The sequence below is a fragment of the Embiotoca jacksoni genome, unplaced genomic scaffold (assembly GCF_022577435.1).
Source record: "Embiotoca jacksoni isolate LCO1_2020_lvr unplaced genomic scaffold, fEmbJac1.0.p SCAF_18, whole genome shotgun sequence".
Lineage (NCBI taxonomy): Eukaryota > Metazoa > Chordata > Actinopteri > Embiotocidae > Embiotoca > Embiotoca jacksoni.
In genome coordinates, this window is record NW_027185318.1 from 4,284,071 (window position 1) to 4,304,759 (window position 20,689).

Here is a 20,689-nt window from a genome sequence, read left to right on the forward strand (position 1 = left end):
ATATTTATAGAAAGTGTTATCACCTTAAACTTAGCCGTTGTGTCACAGAAACTCGTCTTCTCCAACTTCAGGTCGTCTTACGAAAGTGAACTCGTGAGTAAAGGGGCAGAGGAGATGTTATACATCAAGGTACATTTATTTTTCTTATTCTTGTAATTAAATACATACTGTAAGTGCAAATAGTTAAAGAGTCCAGGGTCTAAAGAACTACAGAGTATAGTTGAACATAGTACAAAGTTGGACAGTTATTCAAACAAGCTAAATATCACCAGATACTCCTTGTCTTCATAGTAGTTGTACAACAGTACCTAAAACATGAGCGTGTGTATTGTTCCTTATGGTTATACAAAAGCAAAAACCCTACAATTACCACATCTAAGACGCATATTGTTAAATTATTCTGTGCTTGGAAACACCAAAAGGAAATCATTTTTGATATTTATATAGATATCGACATATACTGAGAGAAGCCCCGTCTGCTAACTCAGAAACATGAAGCGGTATTGAACATCGGCAGCAGAAGCGCGTCTGTGGGCATTTAGCCTTTTTGTGCCAAACCGTACAGTTTGTGGTAAGCACTGCAAAGCAAAAATGGAGCGTGATTTAAAAACTGCACAAAAGATATCAAATATTTACCCAAGGCTCGACTTCATGCACTTTATAATAAGCAACACAAAAAAAGTCAGTTTCTTTTTTTGTCTTCGAGTTGTGTACTTGTCTACCTAGAAACAGGATTATGTACGCACGTGTGACTGTGTGTGTTAGTGTTTAGACTGCTATAGACAGGGTGAAGGCTTCTCCAGTGGATGCTTTTTAGAGAACACCAAGATGACATAGCACTACGCCCCACAGATGACGACCAGGCTCTTCAACCGTGAGCCCGACTCCGAGCTGGACTGGACTGTCAGCTTCTCAGTTAGACAGACGGCTCTACTCCTCCTTCCTCTTGGCCCCGGGGATCTTTGCCTGGATCCTGGACAGAGAAAACACACTTTAATACCGTGTTTCCAACGGGACATTTACTCTAGATTAGGCTCTGCTTATATTTAATTCATTTCGAGGGGGAGCAGCACCTTCTGTGTGTGTGCGCTCTCTCTTTTTATGGCAGTCCATTGGACCAACAAGTCCGAGTTTGACTAAAATTGGTAAAGTCAGTGATCTGTCCAAAAACTGCACACATTCTTGTATCAGTTGGAAGAAGATAGAAACTTGAAGACTAAATTCACTCTAGTTTTTCTGTCTTAAAGAATAGAAACTAGTTTCAGTCAAAGATTCATTTGTAAAGAAACAAAGAAAGTCCTCCTCTGTAACTCTGATCCACTCTGGTGTTTGGAAGTTTGTAAATCCTTTAGACTTTTCTGTATTTCTGCATAAATATGATTTAACACATCGTCACATTTTCATACAAGTCCTAAAATCAGATAAAGAGAACCCTATTGCGCAAATGAGATTAAAAAAAATATTATATTCAGTCATTTATTGAGGGTAATGATCCAATATTACAAATCTGGGAAAAGTATGTGAACCTCCTGGATCATTATTATGATCAGGTGTGTGTGTGGATGCTTCGTTTATTTAAAGAACAGAGATCAAAGTCTGAGAAGAGTTTCACAACACATTAGTGGAAACATCATTGCAACAGGAAGGAGATTTGTGTGAAAACGTGATGATGTTTATGCAAAAATATAGAAGATTCTGAAGGATTCGCAAACCTTCAAGCACCATTACTGTTTATCTGCTGGCTACTGAGCAGCAGGAATAAGTGTGGCTCTCATGCCGTGTCCAAACATGATAAAAAAACAAAACTAAAAAAACTGGTTTGTAACAAATGGTCAGTGTATCTCTGAACTTTGCAACATGCAAATGGGGATGACTCACTTCCCCACCACGGAGTTGACCTGGGTCCGTATTAGTCCCACGTACTGATCAATCTGTGCCTGAAAATAGAAGGAAAAATAAAAAACACCTTGTTTAAATGCTGAGCTGACTGTCAGGGCTGACTTGAGTTATCGTGAAGCTCAAAATTGGTACCTGGTGTTTCTCATAGACCACAGGCATGGTGAACATGGAGACCACAGCTGTGGAGGCACAGGGAGAGTTATGGTTAATGTTCAAGTGCTCTGACTTAAAGTGGCAATATGTTCCAACAGGAAGGCGTTTGTGTCAGCAGCACAGCCCGACCACGACTCTTATCTAAGGTCAGCTGGGAAAGTAAACGGATACTGTACAGTAAACGTGAATTGGGCTCTGCCATAGTGTTAAACACATGCTCCTGGTTACTACCTCATACCGTAGAATACAGGTGTATTCTGCCTATAAAGTATTTAAAAGATGTTATTGAACCAAAAGGTGAAATGCTTCTGTGTGTGTGTGTGTGTGTGTGTGTGTGTGTGTGTGTGTGTGTGTGTGTGTGTGTGTGTGTCCAGCAGTACTTGCTGCAGATCACACGTGAAGTAAGTCAGGATGACCTCACCTAGGATGAGCAGTGTCAGGCCGTTGAAGAGAGCGCCCACGTAGGTCAGCAGCCACATCAGGACAGCAAACTGAAACACAGAAAACACAGTGTGGTTGAGGCGTGAGCCGGCTGACGTCTCCTCTCGGCGGCGGCGAAAGCCAAACGGCGGTGGCATTTAAAGACGAGGCAAACCTTCAAAGAGTCGACCAGATCTTGTACGAGGAACAGCCTGCGGAGCTCCTTCATACAGGTGTTGGAGTAGAGCAGGATTTTGTCCGCATATTTACTAATCTGGTCCTGAGTTAGAGCGATTTCTATCTCCAGATAGGCTCTGGTAACAGATACAAGCACAGAAACAAGGGATCAATACGCACACCCTTCAGTAGTTAATAAATCCGTAAGGTCTCATTCATCAGCCTGTTTCACTCACTTGAAAGGATGCCCCTCATCGGTCTTCTGCACAGCCTGCAGCACAGACTTGTAGATCCTGAAGCTGATGGTGGCAGAGAGGGCTGCCAGGGCTAAGTAGGCTCCGACGCTGACCACACTGAACTGGGTCAGGGAGAAGAGGAGCAGAAGCACGCTGCTGAACACGGCCCCCGACTGCTTCACATTCCTCCAGTAGAGCAGGTCAATCGCTGAAGAGGAAGGACAGAACAAGGAGAAAGCGTGTTAGGACCCGTAACCGGCATGACCCCGGTTCTTGTACCGTATCATGTCGTCCCGGGCATCCATGGCTTCTCAAAGTGGATCAGGCTGCTGTGCTCTACACACACCACACATTTGGGTCAAATTACTGGAAGCTGTTCACAACTCGGCGTCCTCAAGAGAGCTCCGACTGTCACGTGATTCTGCTTTAACCCAGCTTCCTAACCTAGCTTCTCATTAGTCTAGGGTGAGCTGTGGTAGTGTGAAGGCGTCCAATGATTTGCCCGTTTAGTTTCTTTACCCCTATATATAGATCGACCTTTGTAAGAAGATAATAGCCGACTCCCAACTTGTCGAGCAAGTGCCCTCGGTCCGTGTGGCCGCGCTCCAGGCCAACGGGGGCTTCATATTTACATCTGAAGCTCGCTTATCTACAGCAGCACCTGGCCTGCTCTCATACGTATACAATAAAACAGGCACAGTGCACTGAAGGTACATCTGCTCTGCCTGCTTGCAGTGCAGGATTAATGATTGACCTGTGGCTCTCTGAAAGCAGAAGCAGAAATAGAAGCTTTATCAGCGGTTCACAGATAATAGCTCAACGTGACCTGGCCAGACAAGCAGCTCTGGGTCAGTGAGGAAGGATGATGATTCATCAGTGATTGCTCTGATCCGCCTCACTAGAAACGTATGAAATATACAACGCCACTGTGCCCACAGACAGCCATACGTCTTGCTGCACTATAATCCCCCCGTATTCTAAAATTCCTCCTCTTCTCGGGGCGGTGGGGCCTGTAATTCAAAGCCACTAGCAAAGACGACAAAGAAGTGATGACTGCGGATTAGCCCAGTGTACCATTACAGCTGCAGTGGCCGACATGGTCCTCCTCTGGCAGTCGTCTGTGTCGTCTGAAAACACGGGCCTGTTTCCATGAGAACTGTCGGCTGCTTGTTTCACCTCTGCTGAACCAGCTGCCTCCTCCTCCTCCTCCTCCTTCACCACCACTGTATGTCTGACAGTACCACCACAGTTTGCCACGCATCTGTCTGTACCAACACCAGGAAATCCTTGATGCCACGCAGCAAGGCGAAGCTGCAATAATGTAAAGTTTTATGGCAGTGAGGAAGAGAGAATTGCTGCTGAGGTCTCTCGGGTGTCTTGCTCTTCCTCCGAGCTGTCCGCCTGCCTGCCTGCTCTAATTTTAGCCATGGAGCTGTGAGCAGCATAGTGATGACGGCCATCTTTACTCCCCTCTAAAAAGCATCTGTGGATGCCAAAAAGGCAGGCTAAACCTGGATGGGGAAACAACAGTCAGTGCGACTAAATGAAACACACGCTATCCTGTTCCCACACTAAAAAAAGCACATGAATAAATCTAGACTTCTCTTCTCAGTAACCAAAAGTGAAAACAGTGCCCACCCCACCCCACCACCACCACCACCCCACCACCAGTATCAGATCAAAGATCAGGATCCATGTGCCACAGCTGCTGTGCATCCACCGCTCCCCATCGAAGCCTTTGTTGCTGGCAACACTGACAAAACACTCGGTGTGGATACGGATTTGAATGGAGATGCTCACACACACACACACACACACACACACACACACACACACACACACACACACAGAGACAGGCACAGGTAGCACAGACAGCAGCTGGAACAACACAGACGCATCAGCACCAGACAGCTCTCGCAGGGAGACGGGTGTTGGACAGGCGACAGCGACTGCCTTGTGATGTGCTGCACAGACTGCATGCAGACTGAAAAGCTGTAGCTTGCAGTAGAAGCGTGTACTGACCTGCGGCTCCCATGGCTGAACAGGGAAAGAGGCAGCTGCTTTATCCACGGACAAAAGGAGAGCACTGAAAGGGGGGAGTCCCCCCCCCCTCTCTCTCGCTCTACACAGGGAGGGGAGGGGCCACGGCCACACCAGCAAATCAGCAGCCGTCTGAGCAGGGGGAGGGGGGGGTATGGGGTGCGGTTGCCAAAGAACCACATTGCAATCCAGTACACACACACACACACACACACACACACTAACACACTAACACACATACAAACACGGTCTCTGTCTGAGGTCTTTTATGCTCAGGCTTTTAAGCACAGCCCCGCTGACATGAGACAAAGACTGTCAGACAACGACTAAAATATAAGTCAGCCGATCAGAATGGAGGACCAAAGCTTTTTAAGATGGCATCATACGACTTGAGACGCTAGAGACAAGGCTACTCCTGCACCATTGCATGCTCATACACCCCTGCAGCCAATAAACCATCCACACTGTAGCCACTGCTCCTTTAAAACGCTTTGGTGGCAAGGATCTGCTGAGCACCTGCCTGATGCAGTTACCATAGTTACCATGCTCCATTTTCTCCCTACCACTCAACGAGAGATGGAGAGAGGGAAGAAAAGGAGAGGCCGGAGAGGGAGGAGAGGAGGGGAAAGAACGTTCCTTTGGGAACAGAGAGATTCATTTGCTGCGAATCTGGGGAATCAGCAGCACATAATGTGTCTCTACCCCCCCGCCCCCCCAACCCCCACCCCCGGCACATAAAGACGGCCACTCCCTTTATTGTGGAGCACAAAAGGACAGTGGCAGGTTTAACACGAGGCCCGCGAGATGTCAAGTCTGTGTCAACACGTGAATAAAAGAAAGAGTAAAAGGTGTCAAGAACATCCACGTTAAAAGCTAAATTTGACGTGTTCCTGCAGTTCACATGAACGCATGCGCAGAGCGTAGAATGAATGTAGTGACAATAGAAAACGCTCCCAGGACCTAAATCCAAAACACAATACTGAACGCAGGATGTTGAATCAGAGCACAGAGGAAGTACAAGTGCTGCCCGCGGAGCCCAGTTTGTTGATACCACTCTTTCCTCACATATGACGCACAGAAAACCAGAGCAAATGACTCACACCGGTGACAATAATGTGATTTCCCATCCCCCTTTTTCTGTAGTGAAACTAGTTTAGCCTGACCTCATTAAATCACTGAAGACATCCTTGTGGCCTCAAACAAGCCATCAGCCAGCCGGAGAAAACAGACAGACTCGTGCTGCCAACTGTCTTTCACAGCTGAGAGTCGGGACAGATTTGAATTGTGGTGACTGCAACTTGTCAACTTCAGATTTGGCTGTGACATGAACATGATAAATTTATTATCGGAGCGATAAGGTGGTATTGATTACAAACAGTTAACAAAAAGTTAACGAAACCAGCTCAAACTAAAACGGCACTTAAATGCTTCAACGGTTCAACCATCAGTTGCGTATTTCTAAAACCTGATTCTGCTCTCAGATGATATCACTGAAAGTATTTGAGTAGTTGGATTCAGTCACACGTATTTCTTCTCTTCCAAAACGATCCAGAAAGTTTGATTGTCAAAGAAGAACGTCTGACACTTAACAAGCAAATAAATCCCCCTTAAGTACTAAACAAAGCCACCAGATAAAGATCACAGAGTTATGTTCATGTGTTTAAAAAAAACTAATATACAAAGTATGTTTTTTTCTATCTCCCCAGATGCTATAAGAACAATATTTGTTCATCTAACTACATGTATAGCTTTGTGACATGTTCTGCCATATATTCACTTGATAAATCAAGATGGGAAGATGCTGAGCATCCGTCACGCTGGTGTACACAGTGTAGAATATATAGTTTGATCTACAACACGCATCACAGGATCATGTCGTTATTGTGTTATATTGAGGCCCGTAAGTGTGATTTATTTTCAAAAGATTCTGCCTCCGTGACTCAGTTGTTTTTTTTATAAGTCTGCATCATAGTTGGATCATTCCTGAGTGGTTTGGTGGGCAGTGAGTCAGTGATGTGCATTACGATGACTAAACAAAAAAAATGATCAAGATGATGTAGGGGCATTGAAGAGCAGAGGATAAATGAGCTCACCTTCATCCTCTGCTGTGCTGACTACACCGTTTGAATTTAATGCGTTCCTTATGCTGTGGAAGGACCTCGTCCGATCGGCTATCGTGTTGCACGGTGTCGAGCATTGATTTAGGCTGAATTAAATGGATAGTTACTCAGCAGAATGATGAGCAATTTTTTTGGTTTGTTTTTTGCAAAGCTGCACGACCAAAAACGGACATCGTTATAGTTTCTCTGATCAGAGGAGCAGACTATTCTATTGCATTTTCTCTGCTTTGCCAAAACTAAAAAGATGGCAGATAATAAAGGAGCAGCAGTGTGGAGGAAGCGGCGCCATTTTCTCTCTTGGCCCCTTCTACGAGCCACCAATGCTATGGAAACAAGACAGCCGGAGGATTCTCTTCCCCGGCCCAGTCTCTGCAAGGTACCATGGCAGCCGAGGAGATAGGGCTGATGTAATCAGGATGGGTGCGCCCTGGTTACCATGGAGACAGTCTGTCAGTGCCATCCGGATGCTCTGGCTGCATCGTTCCACAAAAACGGCGCATACGCCATATCAAACCAGCTCCCCCGCACAGTTGCAAAGTGGGGAGGGTGATAACAATGACACGCCTTAGTCCATAACACTGGCATCCATCTTAACATGCACCCAAAACAGATGGCTCCCAGCACGCTGGTGTGTGTACACTTATTTTCCAAAACACCCACCAGCGCCTCTCATTCGCCCTCTTCTTCTTTTTTTTTTTTTTTCCGGGATGTACACACATGAAGCAGAAAGGATCTGACATCAGGGCGTGTCCACATGAAAGGAGGCACGAGTAGACGGCACCGTTTCATCCCCCAACCCTTACAAACACTATTAGATAACAAATATGCACATGAAATGCACACACACACACACACACACACAAACACACGCTCCAGACCACACACTGGCACCGTCATGAATATTTAACCTACATGCAGAAATAACAGCGCCCATCTCTCGCAGCCACAAAACACAAGACAATTGATGAGGAAATCACAGTAAGCGCATCAGTACCCTGGCCCTTCCAGCTGCTCCAGGAGATTTCCTTCTTGGTCACGTCTGCAGTGGCCTGCATGCTGGTGATCAGTTATGTCCCTGTTCTCTCTCTCTTTCTCTTTACGGTCTCCGTTTTCTTCTTTGTCTCCCTCTTCGGCTGCTCACTCACTCATCCCAGGAAGGCATGAATGGTCGAAAAGGATGCGGGAGAGAGGCTGAGATGACAGAGAGGGAGGAAGGGAGGGAGGGAGGGAGGAAAAGGTTTCCAAGGTGCTGCCGGCTCGCAGAGCACAAAGACTGATACCGTGGAGCGGCGCTGGCTAGAACAGAAGGAGCAGGGAAAGTGCGCCTGTGTTCTGGTGGAGGGAGGAGAGTGTGTGTGTGTGTGTGTGTGTGTGTGTGTGTGTGCGTGCGTGCGTGCGTGTGTGTGTGCGTGCGGGGTGGGGGTGGGGGGCAAATTGTAAACACCACACCACCGTTTCTGCTGCAGCAAACCATCCATACAATGATTAAGAGCCTCGGGGGGTAAGAGGGTGGGTGGCGATAGACGGAGGCTGAGAAGGTGCACTCGCTTTCACAATAAAAGCCTTTAAGAGCGCTTCAGACTGGTGATAGTGTGGGTGCAAGCAATGGGAGGGTTATCCCACATTCACTTTGATCAGAAACCGAAGCAGGTGGATGCATTGCTCTCTTGCTAGCCGCTCTGGCATCCCTTATGGCTTTTTTTTTTTTTTTTTTGTGTAGCACCACATTTATTGCTGTAATTTGTAATATATAAATCATTTTATAGTTTCATGTCATGCAGCACACCAGACGGGATGCAAGAGCAGTGTTTTCTGGAGGTTCAGACGTAGCTGGATTTGATACCATGTTGCTGAGGAAGAATATGGCAAACTTCCAGCTGTGCTTTTCTATATTTGCACATAACAATATTTAAGGTTGCAGCCACGGATTAAAATAGCTGTCTCCGCTATGATTCGCTGGTAATTGAAGAGGCAAAGTGTTTGTTCTTAATAATTCAAAAGGAGAAACACTGTGCATTACAGCACAATGTTTAGTCCCTTCAGGATGTGCTGTTGCTTTATGATTTCCTCCCCCGAATAAATTTGTAATTCAAATGCAGCTACTATGACGAGACCTGCGACCGAAAAAGCAAAGTGGGATGCTTACAAGCACAAAAAAGAAACGGCACAGTCACTGTTGTGTCGGCGCTGAGCAGAGAACAATTCCATGATAGTTTGGGCTCCTGTCCCCCCTTGTCTCCTTCCGTCTCCTCCTGCCCCCACCCCCCACCCCCCCTCCCCCACCCACCCCACAGAGAGCCACACCTCAAACCTTCTGCTTAATGCAAGCCTCACAGCCCTCGATGCCAATACCGACCAAGAGGAAAGGAAAGGGCTAATTTCTCGGAACCAGACTGAACATGTTCCCCCATCACTGTTGCTATGGTAACTGGTGTGGAAGTGCACTGACTGATGAATATCTGATAAGTCTTCAGCCAGAACAGTGATGACATAGGTACACTGCGTCCTCTAGTGGTGAAGATAAAATGCACGTGACCTGATTTTTTATTTTTTTATTTTTTTTATAATTTCCAGAACCTTCTTTCAGTCTGAGTAAACAAAACAAGACAACCGTTTTCAGCTGGTATTCAGTCGCGGGAATTTGCATTTGAAACATGCAACTTTTAACCTGATTCAGCAGGGAAACGCAGCGAGTTTCCAGAAAGCCATGCAAACACATCTCCTCTCTGTAGAGGCCACAGAGGAGCAAAGGCAAGCGATAAAAGATATAATTCAGATATGATTTCTTTTGCATTACAATTATGACAAATTTAAGAGAAAGCCTCCAAAGCTCTTAAGTAGAAGTGTGCCCCAGTTTTGATATCATAGGATTATGTAAACCCCCCCCCCCCTCCCCTTCCCCATTTACAAGGACAGAGAGAGCAGCCGATCCACGTCAAAATGCCCATGCCGACATCAAATGTGCAGCTTAGACTGCATTAACTGCGACTGGCGTGTCTGACTTATCTAATCACAGCACGGTGAAGAGTGATGTAAGAATTCAATGCCGTCAAGATGCTGCAAAAGCTTTTCTCTCAACATTTGCATTTTATAATTGGTGCCGTTTCCGCGGACATCAGATAAGGTCGTGTTTTACAGGTAAGACTGAGTAGCGGTCGACTTCCAGTCATCATGCACGCACACAAATGTGAATCAACAGCATCCTGACTCTGCTTTTCTATTCCTCAGATTTACCACCAGGGGGAAGCAGATCTGGGGTGGGGGGGGGGGGGCCACAACACAAGCAGGACCCGCCCACTTCGTAGGCACACGCACTCAGCAGTGGAACATCCCATCTTTCTCTCAGCAGAACCTTTCATTTCGCAGCCTTGTCAACACCGCGCAGGTTGCTACGAGGAGGTCAACAAACAAACGTAGTGAATCAGCATAAACTGTCAATTATATCCAAACTTTTATTGCATATGATAAGTAAAGCTTTAAACACCAATGCACATGCAACTGCTCGTTCATTTGGGCATGAAACACACCAGCAGATACAACTTTACCTGTTCCCCAAGCTGACAGCTTTTTATTTCTGCAAAGATAGTACTCGTAATAATAGTGGTTTATAAAACCACTGCAACAGTGAAACGACGAGTAAATCCTTGTGCTCCAACGGAGAGACCTTAATAATGTTACATTCTTAATAGAAAAATGAAGAATTTTAGGACTCACCTCTTTGTTTATCAAAGCCCTCCAGAATGACTGATACATCAGGTTTTCCGAGGTCTCCCTTGCCCTCGTTGGTGAACTTGTGCATGTCATCCTGGTGGGTCTTTTCTGATCGCACCTCTGGGGGCACAGCAGCAGTTGGGGGCTTTGGCTTGCTGGGGCGATCCTCCTCTGTTTTCACTGGGTTCTTGACCTTTTCTGTGATCGGGGGCTCGACCGGTGCCACCTCAGCGGTACTGCGGGGAGGGACGACGCTGGGAACCAGGGGGGAGGGAGGGCTGACTCCCTGCTTTGGGTCGCTGAAGCCCTGCTCTCTCTTTGGGCTTTCTTCAGATGCCGACTCAATGAAGAGCTCACTGTCAAGCTCTGCCTCTCTCTCTTCCCTCAGTATGCTGTAGGATGTGGGTGCAGCGTGGCTGCCAGCGGGGCCAAAACCACCCTTGGCGACTGGGGGATTGTCAAAGGGGTTGTTAGGCTGGCTGAAAGTGCCCTTGCTTTTAGGCGGCTGGGCAAAGGGGTTGTTACTGGCCTTGGGAGGTTCCTCAGACACCAACTCAATCTCTGAGTCTCCAGACTCTGCGCTGCTGCCGCCGTCATGCTCCCTGCTGCTGGCCTTTGTGCCTGCGCTGCCTTTGGAAGCTGCAGGCTTCGCTGCGTCGGCCTTGAACATGTCATGGGATGGGAATTCTTTATCTGCTCATAAAGAAATGCAGAGAAAAGTTAGTATTAGTGTCACAAATCACAAATCCAGACACACAATATGTGCACATATTTCTTTTGAAAGAAGGAATAAAACTGTCCTTATCTTGCAGATACAGTTTTAAATTCGACTTATGCTAATGTTGTGTTACATTTGAGCATTTTTTTAAATTTATTTGAGCATTTAACATTGAAATGCACATTCTCATCTGGTTATTTTATCCATTAACAGTTTCTGTTTCCGTTCCTTCTTTCTGGAATCGTTCCTGAATCGGAAAACTATATTGCAATATTACACAACAAAGATTTTTAACCATATCGCCTCTTCCTGTGTCTGAACATGTGGCAGGTGTGTGCGTGTGAGTCTGTGCTGCGCCTACGTGTTGGTGAAGCATTCGGAGTGGAAGCAGGGCTGTCGTCCTCCGGCTCCGATAGCGTCACCGTGGGAACGCCCTGCAAGCCCACGCTGAGGACGTTTTCCCGCTCGGACAGAGCAACCGGAGCGGGCTGTTGCTGCTGCTCGGCCTTCGTAGCTGGAGGATGGGACTCGGTCAAGGTGATCTTCACTGGGCTGGCCGTCTGCGGGGTGCCGCCCAGGTTTCGGTAGGAACGGTAGTCTGTCAGCTCCTCGTCGGACGGCTCCTCCACATAGGGGAAAGAGTGGGAGTCCAGCGCTGGACCCAGATTTTCTTCCTCTTCGTACTCATCATCCACATCTTTTCCAGGGTTGTTATCTATGTAGCTGCCCAGTGAGTCATGACCAGTTGAGCGTTTGTCCACCAGGCTGTGTAGAGCCCCCTGGTGCTGGTCGTGGCGCTCATCCCCGTGGCTGATGTCCATGTAGTTGTAGGATTCTGTCTTATCGGGCCCCAGCAGAGATTTTGGCATGTCATCGGCTAAGTTGGAGGTCATCTTGGTGCTGGAGCTGAAGCTGTAGGTGTCGCTTGAGAAGGGATCGAGGTCAGAGGAGGCAGGGGAGCCAGAGGAGCGGTTGGAGGGCTTCAGGTCGTCCGACAGGTAGGAGGCTTCCCGGCCTGATGTGAAGCTCTGATTGGACAGCAGGGAGGTGTACACATCACCGTCATCATTCATAGGCTTCCTAAACAGGCCAGACATGGGATCATCTACAAAACAGACAGAGAGAGAAAGAGGAAAAACGTATAACTCAGGTGACGGATGAGGAAGAATGGCAGCACTGTCTATGTCACACGACTGAGTCAAACCAGCCTGTGCTGGAGCAGTTTGATTAATGAAAACATCCAGTTAAACAAGCTGCCAGAGAGAGGGGCTGTGGCACCGTGAGAGCAGCACAGACAGACTGCGTGTCCGGCTGTGCAGATCAGCGAGGATGCAATAACAGAGGGTACTTGTAACCAAAGAGGGACAAAGGGGGATTGTTCAGATCCCAAAAACCCCACAGTGTCACAACCAAAGTCTGTTCAAAACCATGCAAGCAAAGGACTGCCTGTAGTCACATCTCTGCTCTGTAATCACTAATCCTGCATCTCCCCTGATAGAAATTAGTGTCATGAAAATGAACATGCACACACACAAGATGGGAACTGTACACTGGATGTGCGAGCTTGGAATTGAATTCAAAAATGGGCCGAGAGTGTTGGTATTTATCATCTGTGTGAGATTATGTGTGCTCTGCTGTGAAATATCACACATCTCACCGAATAATGTGTTACAGTGCTGCAGGGAAATGTTAAAAGCGGGCAGAAATGGACTTGTTAGGAATTTAAGGTCACGTCAGATCAAATGTCAAGGTCAAGTGACGTTTTCACATTTGTTGACTTGGTGTCCAACCTCTGGTCTAAGCCGCGCAGCCTCATCGACAAACACACTCTGCTTCAGGTTCATGTGGAAAAGTAGAAATAAAATACCAATCATCAAAGTCCCCAAACACAACCAACATATAATCCTAACATTTGTGTTGTGCTGTGTACTAGTCAGAGTTTGTACTTCCACAAACCGAGCTCCTCCTCCTGCTCTCTCCAGCCCTGTTTCTCCCAGGGCAGTGGTGGCGCTATAAATAGGCTGGATCCAGCTGCTGGGCTGGACAAGGGGGAAGATTTAAAATAGCAGCCTTAGGGTTAGTTCTGGAGGATGCAGACTAACTGACAGAAGACCCAACAGGTCAGGACGTCCTGTCCCTCCCTCTGCTTCCTCTAAAAAGCTCCACCACCCTTCCCTTCTGCTGTCTTTCCAACTACTGCTTCCTCAGTCATTAACAATACATCATACCGCAGGACGGCGGGATAACCACCACACACCCAGGCTGGGATACGAGGGAAGGGGTGATGTGACATGGAAGAGAAACAAAGCAGGCCAAGATATTTTTGAGCCTGATGTTATTTTGTATTAAATAGGCTAACATGCCTCCTAGATGAACATCTGAATTGCCTGTAGACCTAAACTGTAGGTGGAATAGACAGCTGTTCAGCTATGTTCAGCCCAGTGACATGATTGCCCTCGATGCACTGCGAAAGTGATCCAATGTATAATCCTCTTAGTGTACTACCATAGTGTAGGTCCCATCAGCTATCACCGTGGCAACACCAACAGAATCCAACACTCACTGATTCACTGTACAAATAAATACTGTGCAGTGGGAGGCTCTCAAAGCCACTACAAACGTCGAGGTGATCTCTGGCTGTGAACTGCTGGTAATCTTGTGGACTGTCGGCAGCACCTCCCTCTCTCGTTATCAAACCCCTCTACGTAGCAACACAGAGAAACATACCAGCAGTTGCATAAGGCATCTGCAACAATTAAGAGGCTGAATTCTTGTCTCGAGCTGCCAGGAGGGCAGACGCTCCGAGCAGACGCTCCACAAACGTGTTAGAGATCGAGGGCATTTTGAATCTGCTGATGTAGCATAGCACCCAGACACTGGAAAAACCCACGAGGCTGAAACAAATGCTCGACTGCACTCCGATGGGATTGGACATGACAACAGAGGAATTCTCTGCTCACAGTGCGGCCACACAACATAATCATGTCACTGAAAGGATAGTGCAGTTAAATAAATAAGTCCTGGTGGATGTGCTGTGAAGGGGCAGTCCTTTTGTTGTCCTCTGTGCAGCCAGTGCAGCTCTGAAACTAATGCAGACTGACAGTCTGCTACGCCGAGGCATGGGCTCCTAATTATCAGGCAACAGACAAAAACACGGGAGCACGGATGATATCAAAGGGGCCGGCGTTGCAAAATGAATATATTACCGCTGGATTTAAAGGTTTACTGAGCAGCTTGCACAGCAGAGCTTTTCCCCTTGACGACACTGACCTACTGCTGTTATCCAATGTACAATAAAGTAAAGAGACTGACATAAATAATAGAACGGGACTTTAACAGTGATTGAGGTGATGCAAAGAGAAATTTCACCGTTTCTTCTCTCGCAAACTTTGCTTGCTAGTCTTGAGTGTATTTAGTTGTCTGGCTTCTTGCAGCCAGGAGATGCTGCCAGTTCAATAAAACACCACAACAAGAAGCTATGAATCATTTCTGCCTGTCTGTGCTGTCTGAGAACCGGCCATCGATAGTCCCGGCTTTATTTCAACTTCTCCTTAAAGCATCGGCTCTGTAACGATTCCATTACTCCGGCTATGACCCTCTCAACCGTGGTGTTGCCTTTCAGGAGTTCTCTTTCACAACATGACCTTGTGCAAACCAATCCATCAAGATGATTACTGTGCTCTTCTTTCAAAGCCATCTGCTCTTTTGATGTTAAATAATATGCTGTGGCTTATTATTCTAGGTGTAAATCATTTTCACAGGTTACTGTGTATATATATACTATACTTTGTTCACAATGACAGAAAGAAAGAGAAAGTGAGATAAGATTAAAAAAAAAAAAATGGCTTTGTCTATGATACGCTGTTAGAAAGTGTTTGGAAGTACAGATTACGCCCGGGTGTTTTAATGCCTCCGCACCGCCGACGGCCGTGGCGGGAGGCTTTATGTGTTCGGGTTGTGCGTCTGTCCCGTTCTTGTGAACACGAAAGCTCAGCAACGCCTTGAGAAAACCTCAAAAGATTTGGCACAAAGATGAACAGTTTTGAATTTTGGGGTCAAAGTTCAAGTTCTCTGTGACCTCACATCTCTCGCGTCCGTCTGTCCCATTCTCCTAAGCGTGACAACTTGGGAGCACCTCGAGGCGATTTCTTCAAATTTGTCACAAAATTTGTTTGCTTGGACGAAAGGAGGAACTAATTCGATGGCAGGGGTCAAAGGTCAAAAATCGCTGCGACCTCGCAAAACATGTTCGTGGGCGAAACTGAAGAATTCATGCGCTACTCGTGACAACATTTCAAACAAAATGTCTACCAGAATAAAATGACGGAGTGATGACGTTTTGGATCCCAAAGGTCAACTTCACTGTGATGTTTTTACGTTCAGCAAAACACTTTTCTAGCCGCCACTCAGCACCATAACTCAGGAACAGAAGGGGAGAGTGTGAACACATTTCACATTTGATACTTGATTGGTGACACTATTTTTGTGTCCACCTTGAAACGGAGGTGATGGTAGAGGTCAGAATCACTTTCATTGGCCGAGCTTGTAAACACATACAAGGATTCCTTCAAACTACAGGTATCATATGAGTCTGGACAGATATGGATGTAAACAGCAACTTGACGGAGGCAAACAACCGCCGGGTGGATTGTAGTTTCCTTTAGTTTTGTGTGTTATATTTGTATATTATATTTGTGTTATTCCTTTTAAATACAGTCTACGGTGTTAATAGAAGTTGTGTGTTACAGTTTAATAAACTGAAGTGTCCTTCCATGTAGGGATGTGCCAAAATGTTTGGTATGGTACAGCACAAGAATAAATCAAATACTCATTAATGGGTACTTTTCTGCGTTCCAGTACTTTTGTTGTACTTCAGTATTAAACCTGAAGGAAAGTGACTGCGTAAACTGTGTAAAAATGTCCTTTTTTTTCAGGTAAAAATCAAAACACAAACTCCACATGGATAGTATATATTTATATATATGCAAATCATATTCTAAATAAATAATCAAACTGCCTCTAAAACTAATTAAATACATTAAGTGTTTACTTTTTTATTACTAATCAGGACGACAGAACTGAAGTTGAATTTAAGATTCACTTCAGGTTATATTTTGTGTCTGTCTTCAAAAGCTTTGTTTATAATGTTTATGTTCAGGATTGACTGCATGAATACATGAATACCAGTCACAAACGACCCCACTTTAATGTCGGTAAAGAAGAGGAAAATGGAGGGCACAAAGGCAAGCCTGTACTGAGAGCTGAGGTACAACAAAACTACTGGCAGAGGTCGATGGAGGAGCAGCTGTGCTGAGGGATTCAAGTGCTCTGCTGCATTGATCCGAGAGAACGAGGACATACAATTACTGTAAGAAACGTTCTTATGTTCTCTCCGTTCGTAAAAAGATCACCGAAGGAGACGCGAGACAAATGTTACTGTTCCAGCAGCCCTCGTCAAAGATAAATCAATCTGGCGACGGTTTAAATTAAAGCTAATCTGCCCTCATTCGGATTCTGAAGCCGCGGTTACGTACAGTACCTGTCTTCTACACTATTGATCGTGTTTTTCTCGCTCGGATGGAGCTTTACGGATGAATGGAGAGGATGTGGGAGGATCCAGACTGAGTGTCTGCAAGCTGTCTGCTTTGGGTCAAAGCTCTCAATCTGGTGTGACTTTGAATTGGCAATTCACTTTCATAGTACAGACAAGAGTTTGGCATGAAGAGTACAAGTGCAGGTAGAATGACAAGCCGAGCAAAAGGTTACAATAAACCATAAATAAATTGAAGGACTGTTGTGAGTGCCTCTGCTGATAGTAGCTCTAATCCCATGAGCTGTTTTGCACTACTCTGCTCAGGGATTACTCCGGACCCAGAGAGCTGGACTGAGGCAGTAAGATCATAAACATAGCATCATGTTTCACATGCTGGCCTTTAATTGTTTTCTGGGCAAACACATGGGAACACAAGACATTAGGAATGATGATTTATTGATACAGTGAGAGCTTTGTTTTTGTCCCTTGCAGTGAATTTTTTTTTTTTGGGGCTCGGTCTGTCACACTTTAATCTGTCGTTTCTATCCCTCAGCATTAGCTAATTGGTCCTGGAGACAGATGAAGGTGAGAGTGTTACCCTGCCAACAAACGGATTTTAATATGTTAGGTTCTGGGCAGCAAACACCGGCTCACACCTGGGAGCCGCACTGCTGACCACGACAGGCCTTCGTTGGAAGAAGATACTAAATTAAAAGCCATCGTTTGCAGTTCCATTTCTTCCCCGACCGTTTAGCCATTTGAACGATCGGTCTTCTCATCACGGCCGCGCCTCTCTCGCCATTTGCCTGCTGCCCCCCCCCTCCCTCCCCCTCCCCCTCCTCTGTATTATCTTGCATCTTTATCATCGAGACTGAAAAGACGTAGCACTTCATGCCCTCCTGGGAACAGGAGCACAGCTCTCACCAGCTAAAGGCACAAATGCATTGTGCTGCCTTATGCAGTTCAACAGAGTCCACTAAGTGCTTTCTCTATCTGAAAGATATGGAAAAGACCCAGCCAGAAATTTGCTGTCTCATCCTTGTCACCAATGATATGCTGAAGTGGAGAAAGACTCCAGTCTAATCCACCTCTTTGTCAGGACATAGAAAGTGAACAGTATATAATGCACCAGCAGGAGGTATGAAGTTGGAAAGATGCAAAATGCAGTGTCACTGTTTGTGCACAATATGCACTTCGTCTTCTTCTATGCCGGAGAGCAGCGGAGGGCTGTTAGACACACATCTGCTGAAGACAAAACTCCACTGTGGTGTTTTCACAGCACATCAGACCTGGTCACGATGCAGCAGCATCTTCCGCCGCTTTCTTTCTCACGCCTCTTGAAACTTTCAAAGGAAGGAAAACGTTTGAAGTTAAAAAAAAAAAGAATAAAAAAAAAGAGAGAGCCTCTACTGTACTGTACTGTACTGTCTGTGATCCACAGATAATGTTCTGTCCTGTGGTAATTTAATACAGCTGAAATCAGCATTATCAGGGTCCTGTGGGCAGATCGGTGTTGTGAACAAGATTTAGGACAGGCATGGGTCGATTACCTCCAGAAGGAATTCTAGACAACTTGCAGGGATACAGTTTCGCTGTTCGCGCCGGTCAAAAAGCAAACTTCTTTTCTGGCCTCGTTAAAAAGAACATTTTTACATTTTCACAAAGGTAAAAATGCAATTTGTGATCATCCATCAGCAAAGCAGAGAAGTAAAGTGTTTCGGCGTGGCCCGCTGGGAATGAATGTCTCCGACAAAGATTAGAGCAGACAATAACATGTCTGGTTCTGAGGGAAATGTCCACTGTGCCCTGCTAGATGTGATGAGATCGGCACTGTTCCCACCAAGAACACAAGTGACAGAGAGGATTACTTCACCGCTACGGACACGGCTCAGTGGGAGTCGCAGCCAGAACAGACAGCTATTCTTTCCTCTTTTAGGAACCAAAACAAAGTGTGTGTGTGTTTGTCTGTCTGCACCTACACATATTCCAGCTTGTCTGACACACTATAATGAAAGTAGAGCATGCGCTTTGTTTACTTTTTCTAGAAAGGGAAACCAAAAAAAAGCCAGTTCGTAATGTAATTTCACTTAATATTCACTGAGTTTGCTTCAAGATTATCCTTTTTAACTATTGCGGGTGTGTTGTGTGTTTTTTGCAAAAGGCTTTTCCCATTGAACTATTTACTTTTGAATGCTAAAGTTCTTTCAAGAAAAATTCAAAGGATTCAATTCCAGTATCTGCATATAATAATGCTGTTGTTTTCTTTAAGGATACACAAAGTACCCATGTTTTCTTTACTGTTTTGGACCAGCAGCAGCAGCAGCAGCTTTAGCGACATGAGAGAGGCCTGAGCAGCAAAGAGAGGACGCTGGGCAGCTTCTTTTATATTTTTTTTTTTTAAAGCATAATCTCATGAATTTTTCAGTGAATTCGTGAATAAAAGTGCAAGGCTCTAGTTTTGCTCGCCAAGCGAATAGTGAGCCCTGTTTCTTCAGGATTAAAAATAGCAGCATGAGGCGAGCAGTGCTGAGGAGAGTGATGGTCTGCATTATCTTCCCACAAAAACACAGCCTCCAGCATCCAATAATACAAAAACAGGGATGCAGGACTCCTCAGTGCATTATATATATATATATAAATAAAAAAAAAATAAAAAAAAAATTTTTTACTTCAGAACTGATGGAATATTTGTCTGAAGTCTCTTTGTTTATAAAAATGTAGAATAAAGTTATTTTGTGAAAGCCGGGGGCTTTAAATGAAAAAGCAGGTATTTGTTCCAGTTATAGGTCTCACCTACATGTGGGTGCTTCTACAGCAATTATAGGCCATTTAATGATCAACAGGCTATTTGTTAATGCTTGCTGTACCCCGTCTAAACCTTCCCTATAGACTCCAGTCTCATCAGGAGAGAACTGCAGGCAAGTGGGGGGGTGGAAAAAAAAAACCCACAATGGGTCATATGTGATGTTTCATAACTATTTAAGGCTGATTGAATTTAGTTTTGGAGAGATTATTCCAGTGTCGTGGCAGCTGATGCTCTGACATCCTGTGGGAAGTTACAGCTTTGTTTTTTTTTTGTGTGTGTTTTCAAGCGCGCAAGTTTGACCAAAGCAGATCCGACAGGCCGTATGTCCTGAAGCTCCCGACAAATGGACCCGGCCGCGTCCGTCGCGCTGTATTTTGCACGTTAACGCCGACGCGTTGTGCTCTCAAAATGTTCGCCTTGAATGCGCCTTGAAACACCGCGCACGGGGATAAATATGAAGATTTAAACCGAGGCGAGTCTTACCTGTAGATGCAGTTTCCATAGCAACAGGAGGCCTTTTCCCGTCGTCCTGGAAAGGATGAAATTGTTGATCCAGGTCGCCCGCCGCGTCGCCGCCTCTCGGTTTGAATTGCTCGTCGAACCGGGTCGGTGTGTTCCCAAACAGGCCGTTCCGCTCATAGTCGTCCCCAAACCACTTCCCTTCCGAGCCGAGCTCCTCACCGGGCTGAGCAGACATGCTTTTTTTTTTTTTCCTCCCTGTTGTCGGACTTCTTCTCTACCGTATAAGCGGGGCTGCACTGTAAACGAACGGTGGCAGCGTTTGCGCTAAGATGGAAGAAGCGCACACGCAAACGCGCGCACACACACACGCACGCACACACACACACGCACGCAAAAAAAAAACAACAACCAACC

General features: G+C 45.8%; 1 protein-coding gene across 3 annotated transcripts; it reads right to left on the reverse strand.

The window, feature by feature from the left end:
- Nucleotides 1–117: 117 nt before the first annotated feature.
- On the reverse strand, nucleotides 118–20,638 carry rtn1a (reticulon 1a). 3 transcript variants are annotated; one of them, XM_069152241.1, is made up of 9 exons: nucleotides 20,297–20,638; nucleotides 11,836–12,579; nucleotides 10,760–11,449; nucleotides 2,886–3,093; nucleotides 2,648–2,786; nucleotides 2,474–2,543; nucleotides 2,032–2,078; nucleotides 1,879–1,937; nucleotides 118–973 (listed from the first exon to the last, which is right to left on the reverse strand). In XM_069152241.1, exons 1-9 carry the CDS (start codon nucleotides 20,508–20,510, stop codon nucleotides 931–933), a joined length of 2,214 nt encoding a protein of 737 aa, XP_069008342.1. In that variant the 5' UTR covers nucleotides 20,511–20,638; the 3' UTR covers nucleotides 118–930. The 3 variants fall into 3 exon arrangements, with proteins under 3 accessions (XP_069008342.1, XP_069008344.1, XP_069008345.1); XM_069152243.1 differs by lacking the exons at nucleotides 10,760–11,449; nucleotides 11,836–12,579; nucleotides 20,297–20,638 and adding an exon at nucleotides 8,040–8,437; XM_069152244.1 differs by lacking the exons at nucleotides 10,760–11,449; nucleotides 11,836–12,579; nucleotides 20,297–20,638 and adding an exon at nucleotides 4,908–5,013.
- Nucleotides 20,639–20,689: the final 51 nt, after the last annotated feature.

Excerpts from the sequence above, each read along its gene's own strand:
- rtn1a (XM_069152241.1), bottom strand. The coding sequence starts at position 20,510 with ATGTCTGCTCAGCCCGGTGAGGAGCTCGGCTCGGAAGGGAAGTGGTTT. Across the intron at positions 3,094-10,759 it reads GGGCTTTGATAAACAAAGAG|CGATTGACCTGCTCTACTGG; the intron begins GTGAGTCCTAAA and ends CTTCCTCTTCAG. Across the intron at positions 1,938-2,031 it reads TGGTCTATGAGAAACACCAG|GCACAGATTGATCAGTACGT; the intron begins GTACCAATTTTG and ends TTCTATTTTCAG.